Source organism: Acanthamoeba castellanii, assembly GCF_000313135.1.
Source record: "Acanthamoeba castellanii str. Neff unplaced genomic scaffold scf7180000084669, whole genome shotgun sequence".
Taxonomy (NCBI): domain Eukaryota; phylum Discosea; order Longamoebia; family Acanthamoebidae; genus Acanthamoeba; species Acanthamoeba castellanii.
Window position 1 is genome coordinate 311,984 of NW_004457554.1, and position 24,360 is coordinate 336,343.

At 60.9% G+C, this 24,360-nt stretch overlaps 9 protein-coding genes across 9 annotated transcripts; 2 read left to right on the forward strand and 7 right to left on the reverse strand.

Annotated features, from left to right (window-relative positions):
• Positions 1-1,246: 1,246 nt before the first annotated feature.
• On the reverse strand, positions 1,247-3,013 carry ACA1_113540 (SCPlike extracellular subfamily protein; the record flags this gene model as incomplete). Its single annotated transcript, XM_004342070.1, has 8 exons — positions 1,247-1,266; positions 1,373-1,597; positions 1,676-1,816; positions 1,891-2,059; positions 2,097-2,196; positions 2,282-2,508; positions 2,636-2,846; positions 2,931-3,013. The coding sequence occupies 8 exons, from the start codon at positions 3,011-3,013 to the stop codon at positions 1,247-1,249; spliced, it is 1,176 nt and encodes a 391-aa protein (XP_004342119.1).
• A 141-nt stretch (positions 3,014-3,154) lies between these two features.
• On the reverse strand, positions 3,155-4,051 carry ACA1_113550 (uncharacterized protein; the record flags this gene model as incomplete). The annotated part of the gene is made up of 3 exons (XM_004342071.1): positions 3,155-3,481; positions 3,597-3,646; positions 3,829-4,051. The coding sequence occupies 3 exons, from the start codon at positions 4,049-4,051 to the stop codon at positions 3,155-3,157; spliced, it is 600 nt and encodes a 199-aa protein (XP_004342120.1).
• A 90-nt stretch (positions 4,052-4,141) lies between these two features.
• Positions 4,142-10,369, reverse strand: ACA1_113560 (PH domain containing protein; the record flags this gene model as incomplete). Its single annotated transcript, XM_004342072.1, has 15 exons — positions 4,142-5,629; positions 5,698-5,776; positions 5,932-6,076; positions 6,179-6,284; positions 6,441-7,131; positions 7,306-7,489; positions 7,703-7,784; positions 8,014-8,093; positions 8,344-8,435; positions 8,692-8,819; positions 9,035-9,142; positions 9,329-9,448; positions 9,609-9,737; positions 9,886-10,079; positions 10,243-10,369. The coding sequence occupies 15 exons, from the start codon at positions 10,367-10,369 to the stop codon at positions 4,142-4,144; spliced, it is 3,753 nt and encodes a 1,250-aa protein (XP_004342121.1).
• A 344-nt stretch (positions 10,370-10,713) lies between these two features.
• ACA1_113570 (uncharacterized protein) lies at positions 10,714-11,860 on the reverse strand (the record flags this gene model as incomplete). Its single annotated transcript, XM_004342073.1, is given in 6 exon segments — positions 10,714-10,850; positions 10,861-10,919; positions 11,067-11,193; positions 11,249-11,327; positions 11,506-11,613; positions 11,690-11,860. The coding sequence occupies 6 exon segments, from the start codon at positions 11,858-11,860 to the stop codon at positions 10,714-10,716; spliced, it is 681 nt and encodes a 226-aa protein (XP_004342122.1).
• A 515-nt stretch (positions 11,861-12,375) lies between these two features.
• ACA1_113580 (GTP binding protein) lies at positions 12,376-13,369 on the reverse strand (the record flags this gene model as incomplete). The annotated part of the gene is made up of 5 exons (XM_004342074.1): positions 12,376-12,540; positions 12,697-12,798; positions 12,820-12,920; positions 12,990-13,059; positions 13,160-13,369. The coding sequence occupies 5 exons, from the start codon at positions 13,367-13,369 to the stop codon at positions 12,376-12,378; spliced, it is 648 nt and encodes a 215-aa protein (XP_004342123.1).
• Positions 13,370-13,916: 547 nt separating this feature from the next.
• ACA1_113590 (Inositol-hexakisphosphate kinase) lies at positions 13,917-15,880 on the forward strand (the record flags this gene model as incomplete). Its single annotated transcript, XM_004342075.1, has 4 exons — positions 13,917-14,730; positions 14,873-14,926; positions 15,067-15,146; positions 15,296-15,880. 4 exons carry the CDS (start codon positions 13,917-13,919, stop codon positions 15,878-15,880), a joined length of 1,533 nt encoding a protein of 510 aa, XP_004342124.1.
• Positions 15,881-16,296: 416 nt separating this feature from the next.
• ACA1_113600 (CBS domain containing protein) lies at positions 16,297-18,126 on the forward strand (the record flags this gene model as incomplete). Its single annotated transcript, XM_004342076.1, has 7 exons — positions 16,297-16,509; positions 16,629-16,685; positions 16,802-16,883; positions 16,946-17,066; positions 17,218-17,476; positions 17,595-17,753; positions 17,854-18,126. 7 exons carry the CDS (start codon positions 16,297-16,299, stop codon positions 18,124-18,126), a joined length of 1,164 nt encoding a protein of 387 aa, XP_004342125.1.
• A 172-nt stretch (positions 18,127-18,298) lies between these two features.
• Positions 18,299-20,822, reverse strand: ACA1_113610 (transcriptional regulator, SARP family protein; the record flags this gene model as incomplete). Its single annotated transcript, XM_004342077.1, has 7 exons — positions 18,299-18,853; positions 19,032-19,166; positions 19,524-19,675; positions 19,823-19,984; positions 20,164-20,329; positions 20,468-20,508; positions 20,687-20,822. 7 exons carry the CDS (start codon positions 20,820-20,822, stop codon positions 18,299-18,301), a joined length of 1,347 nt encoding a protein of 448 aa, XP_004342126.1.
• A 225-nt stretch (positions 20,823-21,047) lies between these two features.
• On the reverse strand, positions 21,048-23,157 carry ACA1_113620 (divergent AAA domain containing protein; the record flags this gene model as incomplete). Its single annotated transcript, XM_004342078.1, has 6 exons — positions 21,048-21,325; positions 21,379-21,474; positions 21,520-21,735; positions 21,887-22,025; positions 22,194-22,264; positions 22,467-23,157. 6 exons carry the CDS (start codon positions 23,155-23,157, stop codon positions 21,048-21,050), a joined length of 1,491 nt encoding a protein of 496 aa, XP_004342127.1.
• Positions 23,158-24,360: the final 1,203 nt, after the last annotated feature.

Below are 24,360 nucleotides of genomic sequence, written 5' to 3' on the forward strand. Positions count from 1 at the left end.
GAAAGAGGCAAGGGGAGAGAGCGCCCAGCTGCTGGGCGTCGGTCAGATCAAAACAATTAAAGATTAGATTGAGATTAAGATTGGGATAAGATTGGGCAGATTCTTCTAACGTGTGCTACGCGTTTTCGGACTCATCTCCTGTGTTGAAATTTTTTTCGGCAGCGGGGATGGCTTGTTTTCGCGGACATCGCGACCTCCCGCGGACATCGCAACCTCCCGCGGACATCGCGATTATCCGCGGACATTGCGGCCGGCGACTCATCCCCTTGAATAAACCTAGCTGTAGTCGCGGCATCGAAACGAGTAGCAAACGCGTGAAACGAGTAGAGAACGTGTGAAACGAGTAAAAACCGCGTTAATAACGAGTAAAACGAGTAAATAACGAGTTAAACGAGTAACAAAACGCTTAAAAAACGAGTAAAATGACCACAGACCACCTGTGGCAACACTGATTAAACGCGTTTAACGAGTGTTACTCGTTTTCGTTGCATCCCCGTTGCATCCCCTAAGATTGTAAGTTGCGTGGCGGACAGCTCACCGTAGCGCTCTGATTCGTGGGGCATCTTGTAGCCCATGGTCTAATTGGTCTGGAAACTGATTCGCAGGCCGCTAGCTCTCAAGGCAGGCGAGAAAACTGGTAAGCTTTAACTGAAGGCATGATTTTCGAGCTCTGAGTTGAGAGGCGAACAGCGCACGGTAGAGCCCTTAATCGCGCGGCATCTCGTAGCCCATGGTCCATTTGGTCTGGAAATGTAGTGCCAGGCTGCTGGCTATGAAGGCAAGCGAGAAAAACTGCTATGATTGGTTAAGTGATTTTTAGGCTACAAGTTGGGAGGCGAGCAGCGCACTGTAGCGCTCTGATTCGTCCGGCATTTGTAGCCCATGGTCTAATTGGTCTGGAAACTTATTGACTGGCCTCTAGCTATCATGGCAAGCGAGAAAAACTGTGCCCTCGCTTGTGTGCCTTCGAATACAACTGCGACCACGCCAAAACGGCGAGGTCCGCTAGCGGCCCAACTAGGCATCCTACAGGGCTGAGTCCTATCACATCTTGAAGCCCGTATCTTTTTAGGACCTTTGGAGCGATCGCGAGGTCCGCAGCTTTCAAGGCAAGCGAGAAAACTGGGCATCTTGTGTGTGTGGGGCGGATGGCCGAAAATCTAAGTCAAAACTCCGCGGGCAGTTTTTGCCGGGCACGTGGTCCGGCGTTTGGCCTTATTATTATTTTTATTTTTATTTTTATTAATTAGGACGCGCCGTTTTCCTCTGTAGTCAGGAAGAAATGGTCCGGAAATGGTACGAAGAATGTTACGGAAAATATGGGAAGGACATGGTCAGTCAGAGAATAGCTGTGTGAGATAGTACCGCCCACGGGAATTGCAGTACACTGCAATAGCGCAGCGGTTGGCGGCAGGACAGAGGATGTTCTTGCGATGGCCGGGAGAGCGAATCCACCCATTTACGGCAGTACTTGCAACATCAGCAACGCCCTGCGAGTAGGCCACGTTTTCGGCCATATGTCGGGGTCGGTACGGCACCGCTTGCATTCGCTCCTTGAATCCAGCATGCCCAAACTCTACTTGGCCAGTACCCATGCCTGGCCACACACGGGCATTCAGTGAGCTATCTCCCAGAGAGAGGCCGCTGAGCTCAAGAAGAAGGGAGGAAGGCGCACTGTGGCTGTGCTGAAGGCCTATCTTGTACAGAACGGTTTCCCAGCGAAGGGGCCTGAGGCCGCTACGCTGGCGGAAGTTGTTGGTAAGCGTGAGGCAATCGTGGCCAATCTTCTCGATGTGCGGCACGGTTCTCGACGCCCCTATAGCAGATCGGTGACGTGGTGAGCGAGTGAGTGAAGTTAACCGCGCATGGTCATTGCGAGAGAGAGCTCACCTCCAGCCGCGGAGGCGGTAGCAGCTGTAGCAGTATCCGAATTGGGCTCAGAGAGATCAGAGAGGGTCATAGCCTTCTTCCTTTCCCCCGATCGGCTCCACTTGGCACGCTGCTTTGACCTGGTGGTCGTGGTGGTGGGCGGAGCGTGGACTGGTTGAGCAATTTCTGGCTGGGAGGAAGGAGGGCAAGAGAGAGAGAGAGAGAACGAGACCCACGTGCCTGAAGTCCTTCATCTGTCGCCAGAGGCCGATGTCAAACCCGCTCGTGCTCTGCGCCTGCCCTACAGTGTCCTCTCGGGCTGGTTGCCTGCTGTCCTCAAGAGGAAGATTAAGAAGGTTGATACCCCAACGCATGTGAACTGGTGTATGTGTGGTCGTGTCGTGTCGTGTACCTATTATTGTTGCTGCTGCTGCTGGACTCCTTGCGCCATCGCTCCTTGCGGTGCTGGCGAATGCTGGCCAACTGGTCCTCGAGGCTGGCGGCGGCGGCTGCTCTCTCTTGCCGCGGGGGACCACCCCAAGGACTGGCACCCGCAGACGACGAGGAGCAAAGCATCGGTAGACGGTCATCTGATGAGATGGGCGGGACCAGCACCAGCGCCCGGCCCTCCTCCCCCTCCTGTGAAGCGGGGTGTGAAGTGGTATCGCGTTGCGCCCAATTAGGCCGTGTGGGGGGAGGCAAAAGGAAGGTCGGCACACAAAGAAGCCAGGCGCATGAGCGCCAAAGTAGAAGAAGGGCGAGGTACGTTGGTGGTGTGGGCAGAACGGACAGGAGCACGGCTGCTGCCGCCGCTGTGAAAGCTCGTCGCTGGTTCACCATCGACGCAGACGCTGGGGCGGGTGGCACTACACACTCCCGTTGGCAAGGGGGCCTCCTCCTCTTTAATGCATTGGCGTTGGTGCTGCATGGAGAGAAGCTCCTCTACGAGCGACTCGACCGAGCACTCCGCGCCAGCACTGGTGGGAGAGCAAGCCGCCATCAGAAAAGATAAAGATTGAGGCCTTTGTAAAGGCACCAATCCAAAGAATTTGGCGAAGTACCCGGCTACAATGTCGGTGAGGAGAGCCGAGTCGAGCGTTGGGAAGAGTTCCTGCAAGAGAGACAAGATGGTGGCTTCGGCCATGGCTGCTTTTTGAATGCACACCACACGAGTGGCCAACGAGCCCTGCTGGCCACAGGCAGCGGCCACTTCCGCGGTACGTTTGGTTTTCTTTTCTCTTCTTTTCTCTTCTTTTCTCTTATTTACTTCTTGCCTACAGAACAGTTACTGGTGGCCTGTGTTGGCGTCGGCAGCGTGGTGCTGAGGTTCAGCAGCAGCAGCAGCAGCAGCAGCGTCAGCGTCGTCGTGCTGGGGGCCGTGGAAGAAAGGGTGGGCGAGGATGCCCTCCCACAGCTTTTGGTCCTCGTCCACGAAGTCCTTGAGGGCGGAGAGGAGCTCGTGCTTCTCCTTGCCGCGCTGCGTGTGTCCGGCCACCAGTGCTCGCAGTTGCTCCCGCTGCCCGCCGATCTTGTCCCGCAGAAGGGCCGCTATCATTTGCCGGTCCCGCGCAAACACGTCGTGTGCCCTGAACACGGGCTCGTCCCTCCTCGCCTGCGCCACGTGTGCGTTAAAGCGGCTGGCGGCTGGCGCAGGGATCAGAGGGGAGGGAGGGGAGAGAGAGACGTGCCTGCAGCTGCCTGATGGCAGCATCGACCTGCTTGCGTACCTCACGTGCCATCATGTCCTGGAAATGCGTCTTGTCCACCACAATGTGCCCTGCCACGTCCACGCCAACAGCCGCCGGCCGCCGGCCGTTGAGCTACTTACGACGAGTACTCCTTCTTCGCGAGATAGGAGCCGAGCAGCCGCTGGCACCACCACCACCAGAGCAGACGTCTCCTGGCCCGCTCTCTGGCCGCCAGCGAGAGGAAGAAGGGAAGGGGGGAAGGGGCACACACCAGGCTTGGGCAGGGCAGCGAGCTGGCACCCTCCCGGCTGGGCCTGCTGCAGTTGGGTCCGGTCGCTGACAGGCACCAGCAGGCTGTACCGACTTCTCAGCTCCTCCGTGGAGAGGGCGGCTACCTCGGCATGCGACAGGTGGCCCATTTTGAACACCTCGAAAAAGCCCACCACATCGTCGTGCTGGCCCTCCTGCTGCTGCTGCTGCTGCTGGATGTCCATCTATGATGGGGGCAGAGAGCTTGAATCGAGCCGTGGTGCTTTTTTTTCCCTTGTTTTTTTAACCAATTTTGCTTTTCTTTCTTCTTCGTGTCACCAGAAGAAGTCGTCTAAGTTGGCGGGCTGCTTCTTGCCACCGGCGGCGGCGGCGGGGTTGTCCTGGACGGCAGAGGTGGCGCCGCCAGAGGTGGTGGTGGTGGTGCCAGCGCTGCTGTCCTGGTTTTTTCCGCCGCCCATTCCTGCCGGTGCGGTGAGGAAGGAGAAGAGGTCGTCCACAGGGCTGCTCACCACCACCGGGGCGAAGGCGGCACGTGGCGCCAGAGTGTGGGGTGAGCCCGCGCGACGGTGCGGCGGCGGCTGCTGCTGCTGCTGGGAGGATCCAGCGGCTGAGCCCGTGCGCTCGCGCTTCTTGTGGCCCGGTGGCGGTAGCGGTGCGCCCTCCTCGGCCAGGAGCACTGCCTCCTCGAAAGTGAACTCGTGTTCGAAGAAGTTCATGCCGCCGCCGCCGCCAACGGGCCGCGTCTGCTTGTCGGCATTCTTCACCTCTTCTTGCCGTCGCTGTGCCTCGCGCTCCTCGGCTTCGCGCTCGAGGAGGAGCTTTTCTTCGCGCTCGCGTCTCTCCTCGGCTTCGCGCGCGACTCGCGCCTCTTCCTCTTCCCGCAGCCGCCGCCGCTCCTCGCGCTCCTGCATCTGGCGACGCTCCTCCTCGGCCTCGGCCTCACGCAGAAGCCGCTCGCCCTCGCGCTCTGCCTCCTCCTCCTCCTCGCGCCGAGCGCGCTCGAGCCGTTCTCGCTCCTCGCGCGCCTTGCGTTCGATCTCCTCGATCTCCCGCATCTGCTGGGCGCGTCGCTCGATGGCCTCGAGCTCCTCCCGCTCGCGCCGCTCCCGTTCCTCCCGCTCCCGCACCTCCCGCTGGCGCCTCTCCTCCTCCTCCCGCGCCTCCCGCTCCTGGGCCTCCTGCCGCTCTCGCGCTTCCCTGTCTCCCCGTTCCCGCGCCTCCCGCTCCCGCGCCTCGCGCCTCTGCTGCTCCCGCTCCCGCTCCTCCCGCTGCTCCCGCTCCACGCGCTCCCGCTCGGCCTGCTCGCGACGTTCCCGCTCCTCTCTGTCCCGCCGCTCGCGCTCCCTTTTCTCTCGCTCCATCCGCTCGATCCGCTCCCGCCGCTCCCGCTCCTCCTGCTCCCTCCGCTCCCACACCTCGATGGCCTCGCGCTCCCGCTTGACCTGGCCCTCCTGGTCCTGCCGCATTCTACTCCTCCTCCTCCTCTCGCCCTCTTCTCCCTCGCCCTCTACCTCCGCTTCGTCGTCGTCGTCGTCGTCGTCGTTGGTGCCGTGGTCGTCTCCCTCGGCTGATGCGTCGTTGTTTTCCCCCTCGGCCTTGCTGCTGCTGCTGCTCGCGGCGAAGGCCACCCTCCGTCCCTGAGCGGAACCCACCCGGCCGCGAGCGCCCTCGGCTGGTGGGCTCGCCTCCTCCGACGACGCATCGCTCGCGCTGGCGGCTCCTCTGGCATGCATCTCGGCCTTGGCGGCGGCGGTGGAGTAGAAATTCTCGTTGACCCACGCCACCAGCGGTCCGAGCTCAATCTGTGTTTTTTATAAATATAGATATTAAGCGGCGCGCAAAGAGAAAGAGATTGTTTGGAGGAGCGTACGTTCAGGGCAATGTCGACCAGCAGCGGCACGGCCTCGGGGTTGTCGAGGGGAATTTCGGTCTGCAGTACAGGATTGAACCTGAGACCCAACCCCCCCCCCCAATTCACCCCGAGGTGAGCTGCTGGTGGCTCTTCATGGACGTATGCAGAAAACAAGAACAACAACAAGAACAAGAACAAGAACAAGAACAAGACAAGAACAAGAACAACAGGCGAAGGTGAGGGAAAGGCCACCTGAAGTAGCGGTCGCCGAGAAGCTCGTGGCACATCTGCTCGGATTGCATGATCATGCCATCCCACAGCACCCCGGCGAGCTTGGGCACCCACTGCATGTAGCCCCAGTCGTGCGAGTCGTCCTCGTAGTAGTGGTTTACTTTGCCTGCACCGCACCCAGGTGTTCCGTCCCGCTGTTAGCAGACCACACGCGACACGCGCCACACGCCACACACGAGACGCGTAGGGTAAAAGAGGGTCGCCCTACCGGTTCCGAAGGAGAGCAGGACTACTTCGTCGAGCTTCTTGTTGAGCCAATAGGGAGAGATGGCGAGCGTGAGCGCTGACGACGCCGGATCGTGTGCGAACATGCCCTGCAGTGCACCCAAAGAAGGGGTATTGGGGGGGGGGTTGACACGCGGGCACGGGTGAGACGTCGGATGTCTCCCCGCATATTGGGGGGGGGGGAAGGAGGAGGCTGAGGGGGGAGGAGGAGTGATAAAGCGGAGGGGGGGAGGGGTTCATCGTACACCGTCGACGTGCTGCTGGTGGGAAGGGAAGTAGGTCGGGGCCGCGATGGTGCGCATGACCAAGTCGGACGCGGTCTCGCTGAGCATCTCGTTGACTCGCGGATCGCCCTCGCCCTCGCCCTCGCCGTACTCGGGGCCTCCGCCGCCGCCGAATGATGCTGGCGGCGGTCGCGGTCGTGATGTGTCGACGGGAGAGGAGCCAATCTCGAAGAAGGGGGAGCTGGGGGGTCCCTCCTGCTGCTGCTGCTGGTGGTGGTGGTGCTGGTGGTGGTGGTGCTGATGCTGGTGCTGGTGGTCTTCGTCTCTGCCAGAGTCGGAGGAGGCCTTGCGGGCGAGGGCGGGCGAGGGCGGGCGGGCTTCTGATGGCGGTGGTACTGCTTGCTGGCTGGCCGCCTCGCGCTCTCTCTTTCGTCGCTCCTGCTCGCGCTGCTGTCGCTGGCGCAGGGTGTTGAAGCTCACCGCTCGCCGCCGCCGCTCGCGGTCGTCCTTGCGCTTGGGCAGGTTGTGGTAGTACCTGTTCTCGCACGCCCGCTGGAGCGCATCGGGGGCGTGGTTGTCGAGCAGCAGCGAAGGCAGCAGCACGAACGACGGGCACTGCGCGAGGGTCAATTTACCGTAGACCTCATCGCACAGGATCTTCAACGCCTGCGACGAGAACTTGGCCCGGTTCAGCACCCCCGTGTAGCCCTCCCTGCCCACCACCACCACCCCGGGTGCGGAACCACCACCGCCACCCACCCCACCAGACACGACCAACGACACGACCAACCAGACACGGCACGGCACGTGTGCGCCAGGGTGAGTGAGTGGAGTGGGTGGCCGCGAGGGGAAGGAGAGAGAGGAGAGACGGGGGGATGCAGGGTACCGTTTGATAAAGACTTTGGAGCCAGCAAGCTCGAGGAGGGTGCGGCAGAGAGCGGGGGAGTAGCCAAAGGCAAAGGCCATGGCCAGCATGCCTCCGTTGCTGGTACCCACCCAGAAGTTGACCTTTTCAAACAGGTCGGGAAACACCATCAACAGTCGACTCAGGAGGATGCAATTCATCAGCCCTGTCCACGCCCACGCCCACGCCCACGCCCACGCCCACGCCCACGCCCACGCCCACGCCCACGCCCACGCCCACGCCCACGCCCACGCCGAGCTTTAGAAGAAGAATAACGCCATTGGGGGGGGGCACGAAAAGGAGAGGACGACTCCCGCGTGCGTGCACGGTGCTCGTGTGCGAGAGGAGAGGATTGGTGGGGGAGGGGGGGAGGGAGAACCTCGCATTCCACCGCCGTCGATCGACAGGATGCGGAACTTGCCGTCGGGCGACGAGGTAGGCGGACAAGAGGCGCCGCTCGCCTGCAGAATTACCCCAAATGGGGGGAGGAGGGGGGGATGGTGGAGGGGAGAGGGTGACAAATGGTGGCGGATTAGCATGTGGAGGGAATCGCGTGCACATGCTCCACCTGATGGCGGCGGAGGCGGCGGCGGCGGCGGGCAGTGGTGGTGGCGAGTGGTGGCTGGTGGTGGCAATCTCTCTGGCAATGGGGGAGAGGAGGAAGGAGTGAGGGAGGGAGGGGGGACGAACGAGGAAGTCCTGCACTCGTTTCTCCACTCTCGCTCGTTCTGTATCCACCCAGTCCTTGACCTTGTGCGTAAAGTCGAGCACTGCCGAACCAGTCCGAGCCATGCGGCGGCACCCACCCCCGGATCGTGTCAGTTGGAGGGGGGGGGAGGAACCGGACAAGGCGGCGGCGCAGCAGCAGCAGCAGCAGCAGGCCCCGACCAATTCTTCTAAAGTCTCTCACCCACCCACCCACCCACCCACCCACCCACGTGCGCCAACGCATCCACCCCAAATAATAGAGAGAGAGAGATAGAGAGAGGCCAGTAAAGGGTGGGCGGGAGAGTAGGGTACTGTCATAGTCCTCTTTTTCGAGGATGGTCTGGTGTAGCTCGTTGGCCTGATAGTGCTTGATGACCCGGAGAATGAGCCGAAGCCACTTATCCCTGGACACAGCGCGAGCATCGGCGGATGGATGGATGGATGGATGGATGGATGGATGGATGGATGGATGGATGGATGGATGGATGGATGGGGTCGGGATGGAGGACAACAGCACGCACACGCACCACCGCACACAAGCGGACACGCACGTGGACGTCAGAAGGGGAGAGGACAGGCGAGAGACAGACAACGAAGTGGCCACCCACTCGGGTTTTGTCCACGTGGGGGTTGGGAGGGGGGGGGCAGGCAGCATGTTACCGGACATCTTGGCCGTCGGCCATGAGGTTGAGAATCTTCCCGGACCTGGCCTTCACACTAAACGAGAACCCATCGCGGGACCACACCTCGGCGCCGGCCAACGGAAAGATGCCCTGGGACCGGAAGGGCTACTTGGTGAGTGAGAAATAACTAGAAATAACTATCGATAACCAGAAATATAAATATAAATATAGAATTATAAATATACACAACGTGTGTTGCAGCGACTGCCGTCAACACGAGAGGAGGAGGAGGAGGAGGAGAGGTAGTATCCCCGCAGGGAGTAGCTGCGACCTACGCGGGATCGCGACCGCGGTGGAAGTGAGAATGGGGTGGAGAAAACCTTTTGGTCGCGGTGGTGTTGATGCAGCGTCTTGCCCTTGAGGGTGAAGTAGCGGTTTTTCCACGCGCGCGTACGCTTGTCGCGAACCATGAGCCACCCTTTGCGTTGCTAGTGCCGTTATGCACACGATGGCGACCAGCAGTGTGCGTGCGCATGTGTGTGCATGTGTGTGCATGTGTGTGTGTGTGTGTGTGTGTGTGTTATAGCGACGATGGCCGCGGTTGGGTTGAGTTGGCAATCAGTCAGTAAGAGTGCGAGTTGGCTCTGTTTGGGAAAGGAGGAGGAGTGCAGTACTTCGCTTTCTGACCCGAGGGCGACGTTAACAAACCAGTCCAGCCAGTTGTTCTTCTCCTCCTCCGATTCGGCAGCGAGGTAGAGCATCCGGTTGGCCATATCGTCCTTCACTCCGGCGGCCTGCCCTCCACACACACCCCGCACGCGATGGCACACGTGGGCACGAATGTGAATGGACGAGAGCGTCGTGATCTCCTCTGCCACAACGTGCCGCACGGCGTGCGAGCGAGTCCTCGGTGGTGGCTGGCGGTGGTGGCTGGCGGTGGCGGGAAGTGCGCACCTCGCGACCTTCGATGGGCTGGTCGAAGACGAGCGTGAGGAGATACCCGAACTTCTCGGTGCCCTCCAACTTGATCGGCAAGCGTGAGCTCTCGTGCTCCACTGCAAAGTCCTTGAGGTGGATGGCGTCCTAGAGATGGACAGATGGGGATGGATGCATGCATGCATGGATCATAAATCAGTGAATGTAGGAGCAGGCCTGCCCCTGGCCATGCCTTCCGGTGCGTGCGCGCACGTGCACCGTGGCCGGAAGGAGCGCGGGACAAGGGGCGCATTACCTCCGCGATGACGTCGTAGTAGTGGATGCAGCCCCGCTTGAGGATGAAATAGCGATTGCGCCACGGCGTGCGGTTGGTGGTGCTGTGGAGGATGGTCTGCTTGGCCAGCCATCCTTCCACCAGCGGCTTCGAGTCATCAACGTTCAGCACCGCCTCGCCACTCTCCAGCTCGGCCCTTTCGCCCTCGCACTCCCCTGCAACACACGACACACAGATAAGAAGCAGCAGTGTGTGCAGGTAGGCAGCTCTACTTAGGGGGGCTAGCCCACCAGCCACTACCAGCTGGCACAAATAACGTAATGTTGCCCCCTCCCCCTCCAGAAAGGAGGTCAAAAAGGGAGGGAGCATATGATGCACCTTCTATGTCGTCGCCCATGCGCCCAGAGGCAAGTTCCACAATCTGCTCCCACTCGTGGTTGCCAGCTATGGTACCTGGTCCCGTGCTCCTGCCACCACCACCACCACCACCAAGAGCGTGGGCCATCGCTTGTGGGAAGAAAAGATTGAGGGGAGGCCGAGTACTTGTAGAAATAAGTTGCGGGAAGCTGGCGGACTGCTTCTGGTAGAGATTTCTTGATGGACCCCCACCAATTCATGTTGGTTGTCGTTGCTCAAGCACGGCGGCTTGACTCTTGCGCGTTGGTGCAGCGAGGGGTGGTACAAGAAGCAGGCGCCTGCTTCCTCTTTTTCTTTTTCTTTTTGTGTCCAAAAAGAAAACAAAACTCACAAACAAAAACACACCTTGCGCCACGTCACTGCAAAGAGGCCTTGACGGTTTCGGAGCGCGGGTGTGGAGGAATGTGGAATGCGAGCGTGTTGGTCTCAGGGTCAGGCCTTGAGGCCCAGCAGGCCCAGCCTGTCGAGGGAGATGTAGAGGACAACGGACAGGAAGAAGAACACGCCAAACAGCACCAGCAGCATGTCGGTGCACTCCCGCCTCTTCAGTTTCGCGAGCAGGCCGTGCGCTGTGCGTACTGACGTCCCATAGGCCCGATGGTGGTGCAATGTCGCGTTGAGCGTATCCGAAGATTCCCCTGCACAAGCCACGTACGTCCCACCACAGGACCACGAACTCTGTTGGTGAAACGACGACTACGCCGACGCCGGGAGGGCGGGAGGGAGGGGAGGGCTGGGTACGAAGAGAGTGGATGGTCTCGGAGCCACGCAGCACTTCGTCGTACATCTTCTGTCGTGTCCGCCGCAGGGTCGAGGTGATGCTCTCCTGCGCCTTGGCGGCATCCTCGGCCGCTCTGTGCAGCAGCAGCAGCAACAAACCCATGAGACCGCCGCTGATGAGCTGGCGAGTCCCTTTTGTTGATTGACAAAAGACGGAAGGGAAAGGGAAAGGGAAGCGGCAGCGCACTTGTCTTTTCGCCGCCGGAGAGCTGCTTCGCCACCCTCGAGGAGCGCTGCCCGATCGGCGGCATGCCGTTTCTCCCGTGCTGCGCTGCACGCCATGTTGGCACGTCGGAGGGCGACATGCAGGCTGGAGGTTCACCAGGCGGTGCACGCGGCAACCACCCAGTACGCAAGAACGGATTACGAGCACGACACACACGACACACACGACACACACACGACACATGCGCACATATGAGCGAACACAGGAGGAAGAAACACGAGCCAGATGGCGTACTTGTTGTACTCGGTTTGGTGGGCCCTCAGCCATTCGAGGAGCGCAGCTGTGTCCCGTTCACTGTCCTGGCCCACCGCCGCCTGCTCCAAACTCTGCATTGCTCGTGAGCGTCAGGTGCACAACCTGCCCGCGACGAACATGTTTCAGAGGGAAGTGGGGGGGGGGTACTTTGAGACAGGCGTGGAGCTGCTTGAGTAGGGCTTTGGCGTCATGGTTCTGGCCGTTAATCTCCTGCAGGCTGGCCAGTGGCTCATTGTGTAGGTGTGTAATGTGCTCCTGGATCACGAACTCCAGGTTAACGATGGCGGCTTGTTCCTTTTCGAAACCCCTCCGCGCCATATCCAGCTATCTACTGCTGATGATGCGGGAATGGATGTCTTTTTTTTTTTTGTTTTTTATTGATTGAGTTTTTTGGGAGTTAACAAAAAAAGAAAAAGTTGCCACGTCACACGGTTCCGTAAAAGCTGACGTGGCTCTTCTTTTTTGCCGCCAAACAAGTTCCTCGATTTGCGGCCAGCGTTTTCTAATTTTTTTGTTTTCTAATTTTTAATATTTGGCGGGGAGGGAAAACACGTCGGTAATAAATAATGGCTCGTGGTGGGTGTGGTGATGTACAGCCGGCTGGTGGGACAGGCTCGAGGCGAGTGAGGGAAAGAGGAGGGGAGAGGGAGAGAGAGGAAGAGAGAAGAAAGGGAAGCCAGCCTGAGCACTGGGTGGGCCGCATGGGGGAGGGCAGGCTATCGCCGGGGCATGCCGCCGAACCGCGTTTCGCGCGCCCGATTTCAGCCTGCCGCCTGTCTGCCAGCTCTGCTCCCTCCTTCCGTTGGGCGACTCCAACCGCGCATTGCTCGGGACTAGTACTCGAGGATTGGCTCGCCCACCTTGGTAATGGGTTCTATCGTGCACTTGAGCTCAAACGCCTTGGCCAACACGATCTTGAATATCTTCTGCACATTGATCGACGAGTGAGCCGAACAGAAGATGAGAGGCGCTTTCATGGCCTTGGCAAACTTGCGCGCCTGTTGGTGCCACACGCACATGTGTGTGTGTGTGTGTGTGTTGTGTGTGTGATAGATGGAATGTCAGTCAGGTCGTCATCCTGGCCATTGACAGTGGAGCGCCCGGTGCACATTCCGCCACCACCACCGCCCGGGTTCGCGAAGAGGGGATCGAACCTGCTTGGTGATCTCCTCCTGCTCCTCCTGTTCCTTTTGCGCGAACAGGTCGTACTTGGTGCCGATGAGGAAGGGCCGGGCAGTCTTGGTGTGCTCGCGCACCTGGCGGAACCACTCCTTTACGGAGATGAGCGTCGACTTGCGTGTGAGATCAAACATGAACAGGATGGCCTCGGCATCTTCGCACACCAACGGCAGCATCGTGATGAACTCCCGGGAACCACCTGATGAGACCAAGGCCAAAAATAAATTAGAAGGCGCCGGGGGTCTTCTTCTTGAGAGAGGGAGAGTACCGAGATCCCAAATTGAAAAGCTGATCTCGTTCTTGCCGAGAGTGACAGTCTTTTCCATGAAGTTCACTCCCTGCCAGGCAACCGTTCGCATTCCACACATACAAATGTCAACATCATATAAGCACACAACCCCACAAGCTGCCTGGACATTCATTTGGGGGGGGGGTTACCAGGGTGCATATGTAGTCCTCATCGAATTTGTTTTCGACATACTTGACCATGAGAGAGGTCTTACCGACTTCACTGTCCCCTACCATGCCGACCTTGATGACCACCTCATTCTTTCCATCCTTGCCCTTCCGCTTGTACTTGTCGGCCATCTTGCACGTTGTGTTTGTTTGCTTCGGCTGGGGTAGGCTCGATCTTTTGGTTGTCGTCATTTTGGCCAAGGAGCGTCGACAAATTCTTCCTTTTTCTTGCATACTATTTACTTTGCATTTTTACGCCTACAAGTTTTCTTGACCGCCCAAGAACCGCTCAAACAAGCTGGCATGCCATAGTGAGTAAATAAACGGGCCGGCAGCCGGTTCGCTGTCCGGCCCAAGAGCCCGGCTTGCAGTTCAGCGGCCGGTACTTATGCGCGTACAATTTACAGTTATGTAATCACACAATTAGCAGACAATTTGTGTGGCGACACAAAAATGAAAGGTGGCGCCGAACTGGTGTGCGTCCCCAAAATGTGGGGGAGATTTAAAATAAATGCCGACATATCAAGAAAAGAATTTCCGAATCTGCCCGCACACCACTCTGCAAAATACCCAAGCACCCAAGACACACAGCACCACAGCACCACAGCGCTGCCGCACCCTGGTGAGAAGAAGAAGAGAGAGAGAGAGCAAAGAAACAAAGGTAGAATAAAGGAATATAGAGATGAACGAAACAAAGGTGTTGATGCTGCCCACGCCCCCTCATCACACAAGCAACGCAATGCGGAATCACAAGAGCGCGAGCTCTATAGGTGGGTCCAGCAGTAATCGCAGCCGTCTCCGCGCCAGTAACAGCAAGGAGACCAGCAACAACAGCAACCGAGCCTACCCCCTCAACTCGCTACCGCTACCGCCTCAACTCGCCGCAGAGTTGCAACAGCCCCCCTCCGACCACGATGAGTGCGAGCCGATGCTCCTCAGCTCCTCGTCGTCCTCTGTCGTCACCACCTCGGCGGCGGCGGCGGCGGGCAACGGCGCATACGAGGCGACGACCCTCTACTCGGACTACCCGCTCGACAAGGAGCAGCGCTGGCGGGAAGATCGGGAACGGCCGTCGGTACATATCGTGGGTCCGCTGCCCCACCAGTGCGCCGGACACGAGACCGTGTTTCGCACCACCGACGGCAAGATTTGCAAGCCGCTGGACGAGACCGAGTTCTGGTTCTACAAGATCTGCCTCCGCGAGTTCCCGCGCTACAAGCCCTTCGTGCCGGCCTGGCACGGCTGCGTGCTCCTCTCCCGCAAAAAGCTCCTCCTCCTCATCAACTCCCTCGCCGACGACGACGACGACGACTCTTCCTCCTCCTCGAGCGGCGACGACGAGCCCATGGAGCTTCAGGCAGGCGGCGGCGTCTTCGACCACCACCACCACCACCACCACCTGGTCGACACCCTCCGCCCACCGGTGCCTCGCGTCGGCTCGCCCGCCTCCCCCGGCACTTGGAGCCTCCTGCTCTCCGAGGAGTTCCGCCTCAAGCTCGAACTCGATGACATGCCCTCGTCGGCCCCTTCCCGGAGTGGCCCACGCATCTATCGTACGCTCAACTCCCTCCCCACCACTCCCCACCTCCTCTCCGCCAGCGTTCTTCTTGCATGCACCTCTCTTGGCTCTCTCACACACGACACGACACGACGCACACGACACAACCTCGCAATCTTGTATCGGTCATGTTGTAGCCTACATCGTTTTGGAAGACCTCACCGCGGGCTACGACTTCCCCTGCACTCTTGGTACCTTCCACTTCCATCTGTGTGCTTGCTTGGCCCAGCCGATCAGGGATGATGCATCGGCGCTGGACCACCACCAGCCACCAGCCACCACCTCATTTCTGACATCGCTGTTCTCTCTTCTCCGCATCACATCTGGCCAGACATCAAGATGGGCACGAAGGATCTGCACCACCAGATCAGCACCTCCACTACGCTGGGCCTTCGCATCATGGGGATGCAGGTGCGTAAAGTGCACTTTTGCCCCCCCCCGCGCCTTTATCCGGCGGCACGTGCCGTCCAACAAAATCCGCAAACAATCGCCCGAATACGTGTGCTCATGAATGGATGGCCCTCTCCCCTTCCCTCCCCTTCCCTCCCCCGCAACAACAGGTGTATGAGCCGGCCGCGCACACCTATCGCCAATTCGACAAGATCCAGGGAAGGCAGCTGGTCAACGAGACGGTGCCGTACCAGCTGGCACAGTTTGTCACGCAGACGATAGACGGCGTGCCGGTGCTACGGTGTGAAGTGCTTCGAGTGTTTATCGAGAAGCTCAAGGCCCTGCTGGCCGTCCTGCGTCAGGAGACCACCGTCCAGATCCAGAACAGCTCCATACTGCTCATCTACGAAGGTCGGGTGCGCCCCTCGGGCGCGATGCTCCCAGCCAAGGCCGACGTGCGGATGATCGACTTCCAGCACGTCCAACTCTCCAGCCCCAACCCCGAACTGCGCTCCCCCACCGTGCTCTCCCCTCCTACAACCCGCCGCAGGCGAGGCTCCGTCTCCTCTTCCTCCTCGTCCTCGTCAGCGGCATCGTCATCGTCCTCCTCCGGCGACGAAGACAGCATCGGCGACGACTCCGAGGATGGGGTTGGCGGCTCTCGGCCCGAGTCCGACGCGGAGGGTCTCGTGTGGGGCTTCTCCAACCTCATCTCGCTCCTCGAGGCCGCTCTCTCTCGCGCCTCGTCCTCCTAACCCGCCGCCGCCGCCGCCGCCGCCACAGCAGTGGGGGTGTACATACTTACATACCTCTGCCTCCTCCTTGACCCCCGCTCTACAAATCGTGTACTTCCCCGCCACCAACAAAGTTGGCCGTGGCCCCACTCCTGACAGACAGGCCGCGAACAGCTCATGATGCTGTTCCCCCCCTCCCTCCCTTTTTCCTTCCTTCTCAGTTGTTGCCGACACGTTCACTTGTTGCGTGCAGATCATGAACTGTTGGCGATTCGCCGCGTACCCCAACTGCGCCCTGTCGTTTGTCTTTTGGCGGAATTTCGACGCTACCACGGCCATTACTATTTATCACAGCTGCAGTCCTGCGGGACTGTACTCACACGTAACTACCACCTAGTGCCTACTGCCTACCACTACCGCAGATCCCTACGATTGGAATGGCGAGAGCAGGCACCTTTGTCGTTCAGACGTTGGAGGAGGAAACCGTGGTGGGCACGGGCTACGCGGGCGTTCGCCCTCGCGACTACGCGGAGGGCGGGCGCACCTCCCTCGAGCGCTTCTTCAAGTCCGTCCCGCTCCTCTCCTTGGCCCGCCCACACCCCACGGTCTTCGTGCTCCGCGTCACCGACACTCTCCCGCACGCCCTCGCCGTACGTGCATTAAATACATTTTTCCTCTTTTTCCTCTTTTCCCTTTTTCCCTTTTCGCCTTCGATCGAGGGGATCTCTGTCGCGACCACCTGCGCGCTCACGCACCCCCCCCCCAATAGGTCTTGGGCGAGCATGGGTTCCTCTCGACTCCCGTCTTGAACCAGGCAAACGCAACGGTGCGTGTCGTTCGCTCCCCCCCCCGGCACCCAGATCTCTTGAACACGGCCACCAGCCACCGCCAGCCACCACCACCACAGCAGCAGCTGATGATGCGGATGATCGGTCGTGGCAGGTGGGCATGGTGAGCGTCAATGATTTGGCGTCGGCCCTGGTCGTCATGGCAGACGTAGTGGCCACGGAGGCCACCGGGCCAGGTACGGCTGGCCCAGGAGAAGGAGAGGCAGGCACGATTGAGGGACTGACAGGTTCCCCTCAGATGGCGACGCGGCGGTGCAGCAGCGGCTGCGGGAGATGTGGGCGGCGCACACGGTGGGCCAGGTCTTGGACATCTCCGGCCGCTCGCCATTCGTCCCACTTCCCCACACCGCATCCGTCTGGTCCGTGGGCACAACCTCCCTCCCGCGGCCGCGAACAAGTGGTTTGCTGGTGGCTGGTGGCTGGTGGCTGGTGGTGTACAGACCAGGGCCTGTATTGACCATTGCCTGCCTCGTGGTGGGTGGGTGGGTGGGTGGGATATCGATATCCCAGGGATGCGTTGGAGAGGCTGGGCCGGGACGGGGCGCATAGCGTGGTGGTGATGAAGGAGGACGGGTCGGGTCCGGAGGCCCTCTACTCGCAGGCAGCAGTGCTGGCCTACCTGTTCCATCACCTGCCCCACTTCCGCGTGATTGCGCGCAAGATGGTGCAGCAGGTGGGCAACTTCTCGCAGCAGGTGGGCGCACACAAGCCACTGCACGTCGCCGAAGATGCCCCGCTCCTCGAGGCCTTCCGCCTCTTACGCGATCAGGTATGGACCCCCCCCCACCACCACCACCCCCACTCGGTTTCCTCACTCGGCCGGAACCCCAACTCCACCACCTGCTGATGTGGCCCGCCCTGATTGGCGTTGACGTTGGCGTTGGCAGGCGGTGACGGGGGTGATGGTGCTGAGCCACGGGCGAAAGCTTATTGGAGTGATCAGCGCCACGGACGTGCGTATGCTGGGCGCTCACATGGAGCGTGGTGATCGCCTCTTCTCCTCCGCCGGGGCCTTCGTGCACAAGGTGCAGAAGCAGAATCCGCTGGTGCGCACCTCCATCCTTTCTCTCTCTTTCTCTCGGGAGCAAGCCACTGACCTCTCTGCCTGGCGGCATGTGTGCGTGCGTGCGTGCGTGCGTGCGGCAGCTGTTGAGCAAGGTCGTCAGCTGCACCCCCGTGGACACGGTGGGCATGGTCATGGAAAAGATGCTCGACAACGCCGTGCACCGAGTTTTTGTCGTGCGCACGCACCACGGTATCGCCACCCGCGCTTTGCGATCTCTCTGCCTCTGCGCTGCGTTTGGTGTGGCGATTCTCGTCTCTGACCATCCCTCCCGCAATATAGGCATGGAGGAGGAAGTGCCCCTTGACGTGTTGGCCATGCGCGACATCCTCCTCCTGTTTCAGCCCGAGGCCTGAGTCACACCACTCCAGCACCACCACCACCACCACCAGCGGCACCACCAGCACCAGCACCACGATATACATTCATCCATTCATGCTTGCCCCTCTCTACACCTTTCCTCCTCCGCCTCCTCCTTTTGCCCCAACGGGAGGTTCTAGGGAGGACCCGCCGCCGCCGCCGCCTTCATCAGCCGGTCTTGGGTTCTGCCGCCGGGTCGTCCCGTGGTACCACCGCTGCAGCGGCGGCGGAAGGGGCCGCCATCAGAGGTGTCGGCGTGGGTGCAACTGCCGATAGAGAGGGCGTGGCGGCGGTGTGGCCTAAGCAGCACGTGACGGCCGCGAGCGTCTCGGCGAACTCCAGCGCGAGTGCGCCCTGGCCGAGGGCGGGGCTCTGGCGGAGGAACTTGGCGCAGGCGTCAAAGTTGTATCGCTCGCGTGTGAAGAGCAGCGTGGCGCGCTCCTTGGCCGCTGAAGAAGAAGAGGTGTCGCCCCGCGAGGGGTCGTCAGCGGCGGGGCCAGGCTGCTGGACCAGCAGGGCGCGGCAGGTGCTCAGCTGGCCCAGGAAGTACCGCACGAAGCGCTCCCGCAGGGCCTCCACGACGTGGGCGTCGGCGGCGAGGGCCTTGTGCAGGGCGTGGCTGCGGACGAGATCGTTCATGTGGTAGCGCCCAGTCGCCAGGTCAAAGTCCAGCAGCGAATACTCCAGCAGCACCCCCAATATGTCCTCCGCTTCCTCGTACGTCTGCAAGTGTGTGTGTCGTGTGTGTCGTGTGTGTCGTGTGTGTCGTGTGTGTCGTGTGTGTCGTGTGTGTCGTGTGTGTCGTGTGTGTAGCCACCCCAACCAACCAACCACCCCCGACCACCCAACAAAGAATAAGAAAAATTGCGGCCACGTCACGCCCCGTTGCCTGGGGGCATACCTTGTCCAGGAGGGCCGTAGCGGCACAGCCGTCGAAGGTGGCCGGGAAGAGGCAAAGGGAGCGCATCGCGTCGTAGACTTCGGGCGGATACTCCTCGTCGGCTACGCCCAGCGAGCTCTCCAGCATCGCCATCAGCTGCACGTCGTTGCTGTAGGTGTGTGTGTGGAAAAAGATATAAGCCAAGGCATTCGAGTGGCGCGTGGTTGGTTTGGTTGGTTTGGTTGGTTGCTGAGGGACCGGTGGTGGCTGGTGGTGGCTGGTGGTGGCTGGTGGTGGCTGGTGGTGGCTGGTGGTGGCTGGTGGTGGCTGGTGGTGGCTGGTGGTGGCTGGTGGTGGCTGGTGGTGGCTGGTGGTGGCTGGTGGTGGCTGGTGGTGGCTGGTGGTGGTGGTGGTGGCTGGTGGAGGTGCGGAGGAGGAAAGGAAGGGGGGGGGTGGCTTTTCGAGTTTCTTGATCATGGCGGCGATGGTGAGGTTGGGCTTCCGCCGGAGGACACCGCCGATGAGGCGAATGGGCAGCGGCAGGTCTCCACACAGCCGCGCCAGCTCGCGCGCCTCGTCGGCAGACGCGTGGGGCAGCAGGCTCTGCACCAGCTGCGCGGCGTCGCCAGGCGTCATGGCACTCAGCTTCACCGACAGCGTTGTCTCTGTTCCAGTGTACCGGGTGCGGCCCGTCAGCACAACACATGACACACACACGACACCTAACAAGAGACAGCTTCGGTGGGGTGTCGTGTCGTGTGTGGGTGTCGTGTGTGGGTGTCGTTGGTCGTGTGGAGGGTCATAGTCAGTACCGGTGCCGAGGGCGATGTCAAGGGAGAGGTCCTTGCGCGAGGTGGCGACGGCGAGGCAGGACTTGGAGGTGACGGGCAGGAGGGGCGTGATCTGCTCCACCGAGCCCACGTTCTCGATCAGCAGCATGCACTGCCGTCCCTTGAAGCACGACTCGTAGATCCCTATTTATAAACAAACATATTGGGTATTTTGGATATAAACAAAAATAGAGACGTGCGGGGGGCCACCACCAGCAAGTCGCAGCAGCAGCAGCCAATGACGAATGAGGCAACACGAGATAAACTGGAGGAGGGGATTGGAGGTGAATGGGGAGGAGGAGGAGGAGGAGGGGACGTGTTACCGCGGATGGCGGGCAGGTTGTCAAGGGGGAGGGTCAGGGTCGGGTGTACGGAGCGGATGACGCCCACCATGGCGTCGGTGAGGGAGATGTAGCCCGACGCCGACGCCACGCCCTTCATGTTGATCTGGAAGTGGAAGTCCGGATACCGCTCCGCAAACTCCGCCATCTGATCACACACACACACACACGACACACAGCACCAGCCACCACCGGAGGAGGGGGGAGGGATCGTTCGTTAGCCGGCGGTGCTGGTGATGGCTGATCCCTCGCATGACGACGACAACGATGATTGGGGGCGTGGTACCAGACGCCGAGCGAGGGCGGATTTACCCACCACGGGGAGACCTGTGCGTCATCATCGTCATCAGCATCATCGTCACCATCATCATCCATCATCATCATTCATCATCATCATCCCCACCAGCCACCAGCCACCACCGGCACCACCAGGCAGCCGCCAACCGCCGCCGCCGCCGCGGGTGTGAAAAGAGGTGCCGACTCGAGCCGGGGGAGGGTGGGGCACCGTAGAGGAGGATGACGAGGTTGGTAGCGCGGGGCTTGCCGTGCCGCGGGTGGTTGGCGTCCACGAACTCGGTGATCTGCTGCAGCTCCCGCTCCCGCCCCACAAAGTCGTTGGGCGACGAAGGCGATGCCACCATCCCCGCCGCCGCCGCCGCCGCCGCCGCAGCAGCAGCGGTGGCCTCTACTCCCTCAGATGCTGGCCCTGCACACGCAAAGCCACCAGCAGCCCAGCACCAGCACCAGACGTCAACACCACCGCCACCGCCACCGCCACCGCCGCCAGCAGCCACCAGCTACCGCCGCCGCCGCCGGGTGGGGATAGGAGGGCAGGCCTAGGGCGACCTCTACTCTGTGGGAGGGGCCTACGTACCACCGGCGGACTCGGCGGCAGCAGCAGCCACCACCGGGGGTGCGGGACCGGCTCCGTCTCCAGATGGCGCCGCGGGAGGAGTGGTAGCGGCGGCGGCGGTCGAGGCAGCGTCGGGGGCAGTGGGGTCGGGAGTGCCGGTGGGCGGTGGGCGGGAGACGAAGACGGGTGGTCCGCGTTTGGGCTCCTCCTGGGAGCGGCGGGCGGGTAGGATGGGTCGCCCCATGCGCTTCCTCTCGTCCACCATCGACCCGTCCATCTTGTACACACTCCCTGCTCCAAGCCCACCACCCACCACCCACCACCCACCACCAGCCGCCACCCACCACCAGCCACCCAGCAGAGGGAGGCGTCAATTCCCTCCAGCAGCAGCAGCAGCAGCAGCAGCAGAAGCAGCAGCAGCACGCCCACGATGGTGGCTGCTGCTGGTGGCTTGTGATTTGGGGAGGGGGGGGGCGGTTGCGTACCGGCGCGCCGGATGTAGGCCGACTGGTGCGAAGTAAAGTAGACGGGCGCACGTCCCCGCTCCACGACGACCTCCACCACAAAGCGCAGGCCGCACGGGCGCACAGGCGCCGCTGCCGCCGCGCTGGTGCTGGCGGCGGCGGCGGCGGGTCCGTCGCACACCCGCACCTTCAGGAAGTTGACGCGCAGCAGGTAGGGATCCACCTGCGGCTTGAACGCTGGCCGGCCCATTGGCATGGCCGAGAGGGGCGGTGGTGAGTGCGGAGGCCACCATCATCGTCGTCGTCTTCGGTGGTGGTGGTGGCTGGTGGCTGGTGGCTGGTGGTGGCTGGTGGCGTGGCGTGGCGTGGGCGGTAGTGGCAAGGGTACCGCTGACGATGGTGTCGATGCGGAGGCGCAGGTGGTCGCGCTGCTTGCGGTTGAGCGGTACGCCCAGCACCCGGCCGTCATCGTCGATGCCAAAGTATAGGGTGCCCCCGTCGCTGTTCAGGAACGCGTTCACGTAGTGCTGCACACGCACCCACCCCCCGCACGCCACGCACGAGAGGCCAACGAACCAACGAACGAACGAACGGACGGACGGACGGACGAACGAACGGACGGACGGACGGACGAACGAGAGGACAAGAGCTAAGGTATGTCGCCTCCTCTTCCCGGGGGGGCGGTGTGACCGTACCTCGCAATAGAGAGCGATCCGCTCGAGCGGGTGCTGGGAGTTCTGCACCGCCTTGAACTCGTGCTCTCCATCTATATCCCCCCCAATCACACGATACATACGACACACACGACACACACACACACACACACGACACACACCCACCACGCACGCACACACGTACACACCAGCACGCACGGGCCGTTGTGGTTGGTTTGCTGTGTGCAGCAACGGACATCGCGGTGGGGGGCGTCATGGGGGTGGGGGGGGGTGGAGGTGGAGGTAGGGGCCAACCTTCTTCGAGGGAGCACTGCTGGCCGTAGTCGAACTCGGGCCGGGGAGGACCTGCAGCGGGCTGCTGCTGCTGCTCCGGGGCGTCGGGCGAGGCGCCCTCGTCCTCATCGACCACGACCACGCGCTGGCCATCGGCCAACGTGGCCACCCGGCAGCCCGCCTCCGGCTTGCCCACGCCGCTGGGCGACCACGGGCGGCTCCGACCACCTGCCTGACCGCCGCCTGCATCGGCCTCGACCTCTTCGTCATCATCATCGTCGTCGTCGTCGTAGTCGTAGTCTTGGCCGTCGTCGTCGGAGGCGGCGCCGTAGTCCTCCAGGTGGGCGAAGGAGGGTCCGCCGCCGCTCCACAGCTGGCCACGAGCCGCCCGTGGTCGGCCATTTGGCTGCTGCGGCGGCGGCTGCTGGTGGTGGTCAGATGGACCCGGAGAGGGGCTGGGGCTGACCTGCCGCCCGCGCCTCTTGAAGCCGCCACGCTGCTGGTGCTGCTTCTTGTCCTTCTTGGCGGGGGCGCCGCCGGTGCCGTGGACCGGTGGGCTGCCCACAGCGGGCTCTTGTTCGTCGTGATCGTCGCGGCTGTTTCTCCTCTTGCCCGCCCACCTGGACTCGTCGTCGTCCTGCCCCTCGAACCAGGACCCCCGCCGGGGCCGGCGAGGTCCCCGCTGTCCATACCCACCACCACGCTGTTCCATCTTATGTTCTTCTTTTAAACTACCAAAAAAGAATTTTTGCCGCAGAGTTAAAAGGGCATTTTATTTATCTGATTGTCGCTACCGAAAATTGCCTTAGAAAGCAGGGAAGTTTCCGCTGGATGCGTCCCGGAATAATGTAAAGAATTTTGTCTGCATTCCTGGAATGGCTTTTTCTTTTTCTTCTCGTTCTTTAGGTTTTTCCTGAAAAAGGACGAACGAGCCACCCAGTGGAGGATGCAAGGGAAGCATACAATTGAATCTAGTCAGGGTACTGTCCCCCACCTTACAATAAAGGCTACAAGCAGTCTTCAACCACTCACTGAAGTCCCCATACTTCTAGTTGATCTACTGGTTATCAACCTCCTCAAATCTCACCTCCCCTGGCTATGGATAGCTGATATCCATCCACCCAAGGCCCCAGTCCCTCGCCTTGTATGCTGTACACATCTAATCATGCACCCCTTCCTCTGATTACCACAATTTTCTTGGAAATTTATGTCTCTATCTCCAGCCCCCCACATCACAAAATGCACAATAAATCTCCATGGCTCCTACCTCCAAAGTTCCCACCTCTACTCTTCAGACTCACTCCAACTTACCTAGCTTTACCATCCCCACCCCACCAAGTCAGCTCACCCCCCACCCCCAGCTTTTATGTCAAGAGATCCTCCTCACATCCACACCATGGTGTCTACCATCCTCTTGCCCTTACACCCTCCCCCCCAACCACACACACACACGCCATCCCCCCCGCCTGGCTGCAAGCTTCAAGAGCCCACAGGCCCTGGAGTCACCCAGCCTGCTGTGCAAAGACCCACCCACTACATCCCAATAAAACCAAAGCCACCACCTTCACACTACCAGCCTTCACCCCCTCCTACCCCACTATCCCATGTTTCCCCAGCAGCAGGCTCCCCAGCCCCACCACTAACACCACCCTGTACCTACACAATTCCCCCTTCTGCACACAGGCATGCCACAAGCAACCCTGCCAGTGTGCCCAGCCAATGGGAACAGCAGTCTCCCTCTGGTGGATTATTGGGTGGAACCCAACCAACACTGGTGCAGGAAATGTACTCCCCCAGCCAGATCCTGTGCTCTGTAGACTCCCTATCCCTGCTTTGATTCTCATTGGGCGAAACACTAGACCAATAGCATCCTTCCTGGCCTCCTCTTATACCAGGCTCCTGGCCCACTTCTTTC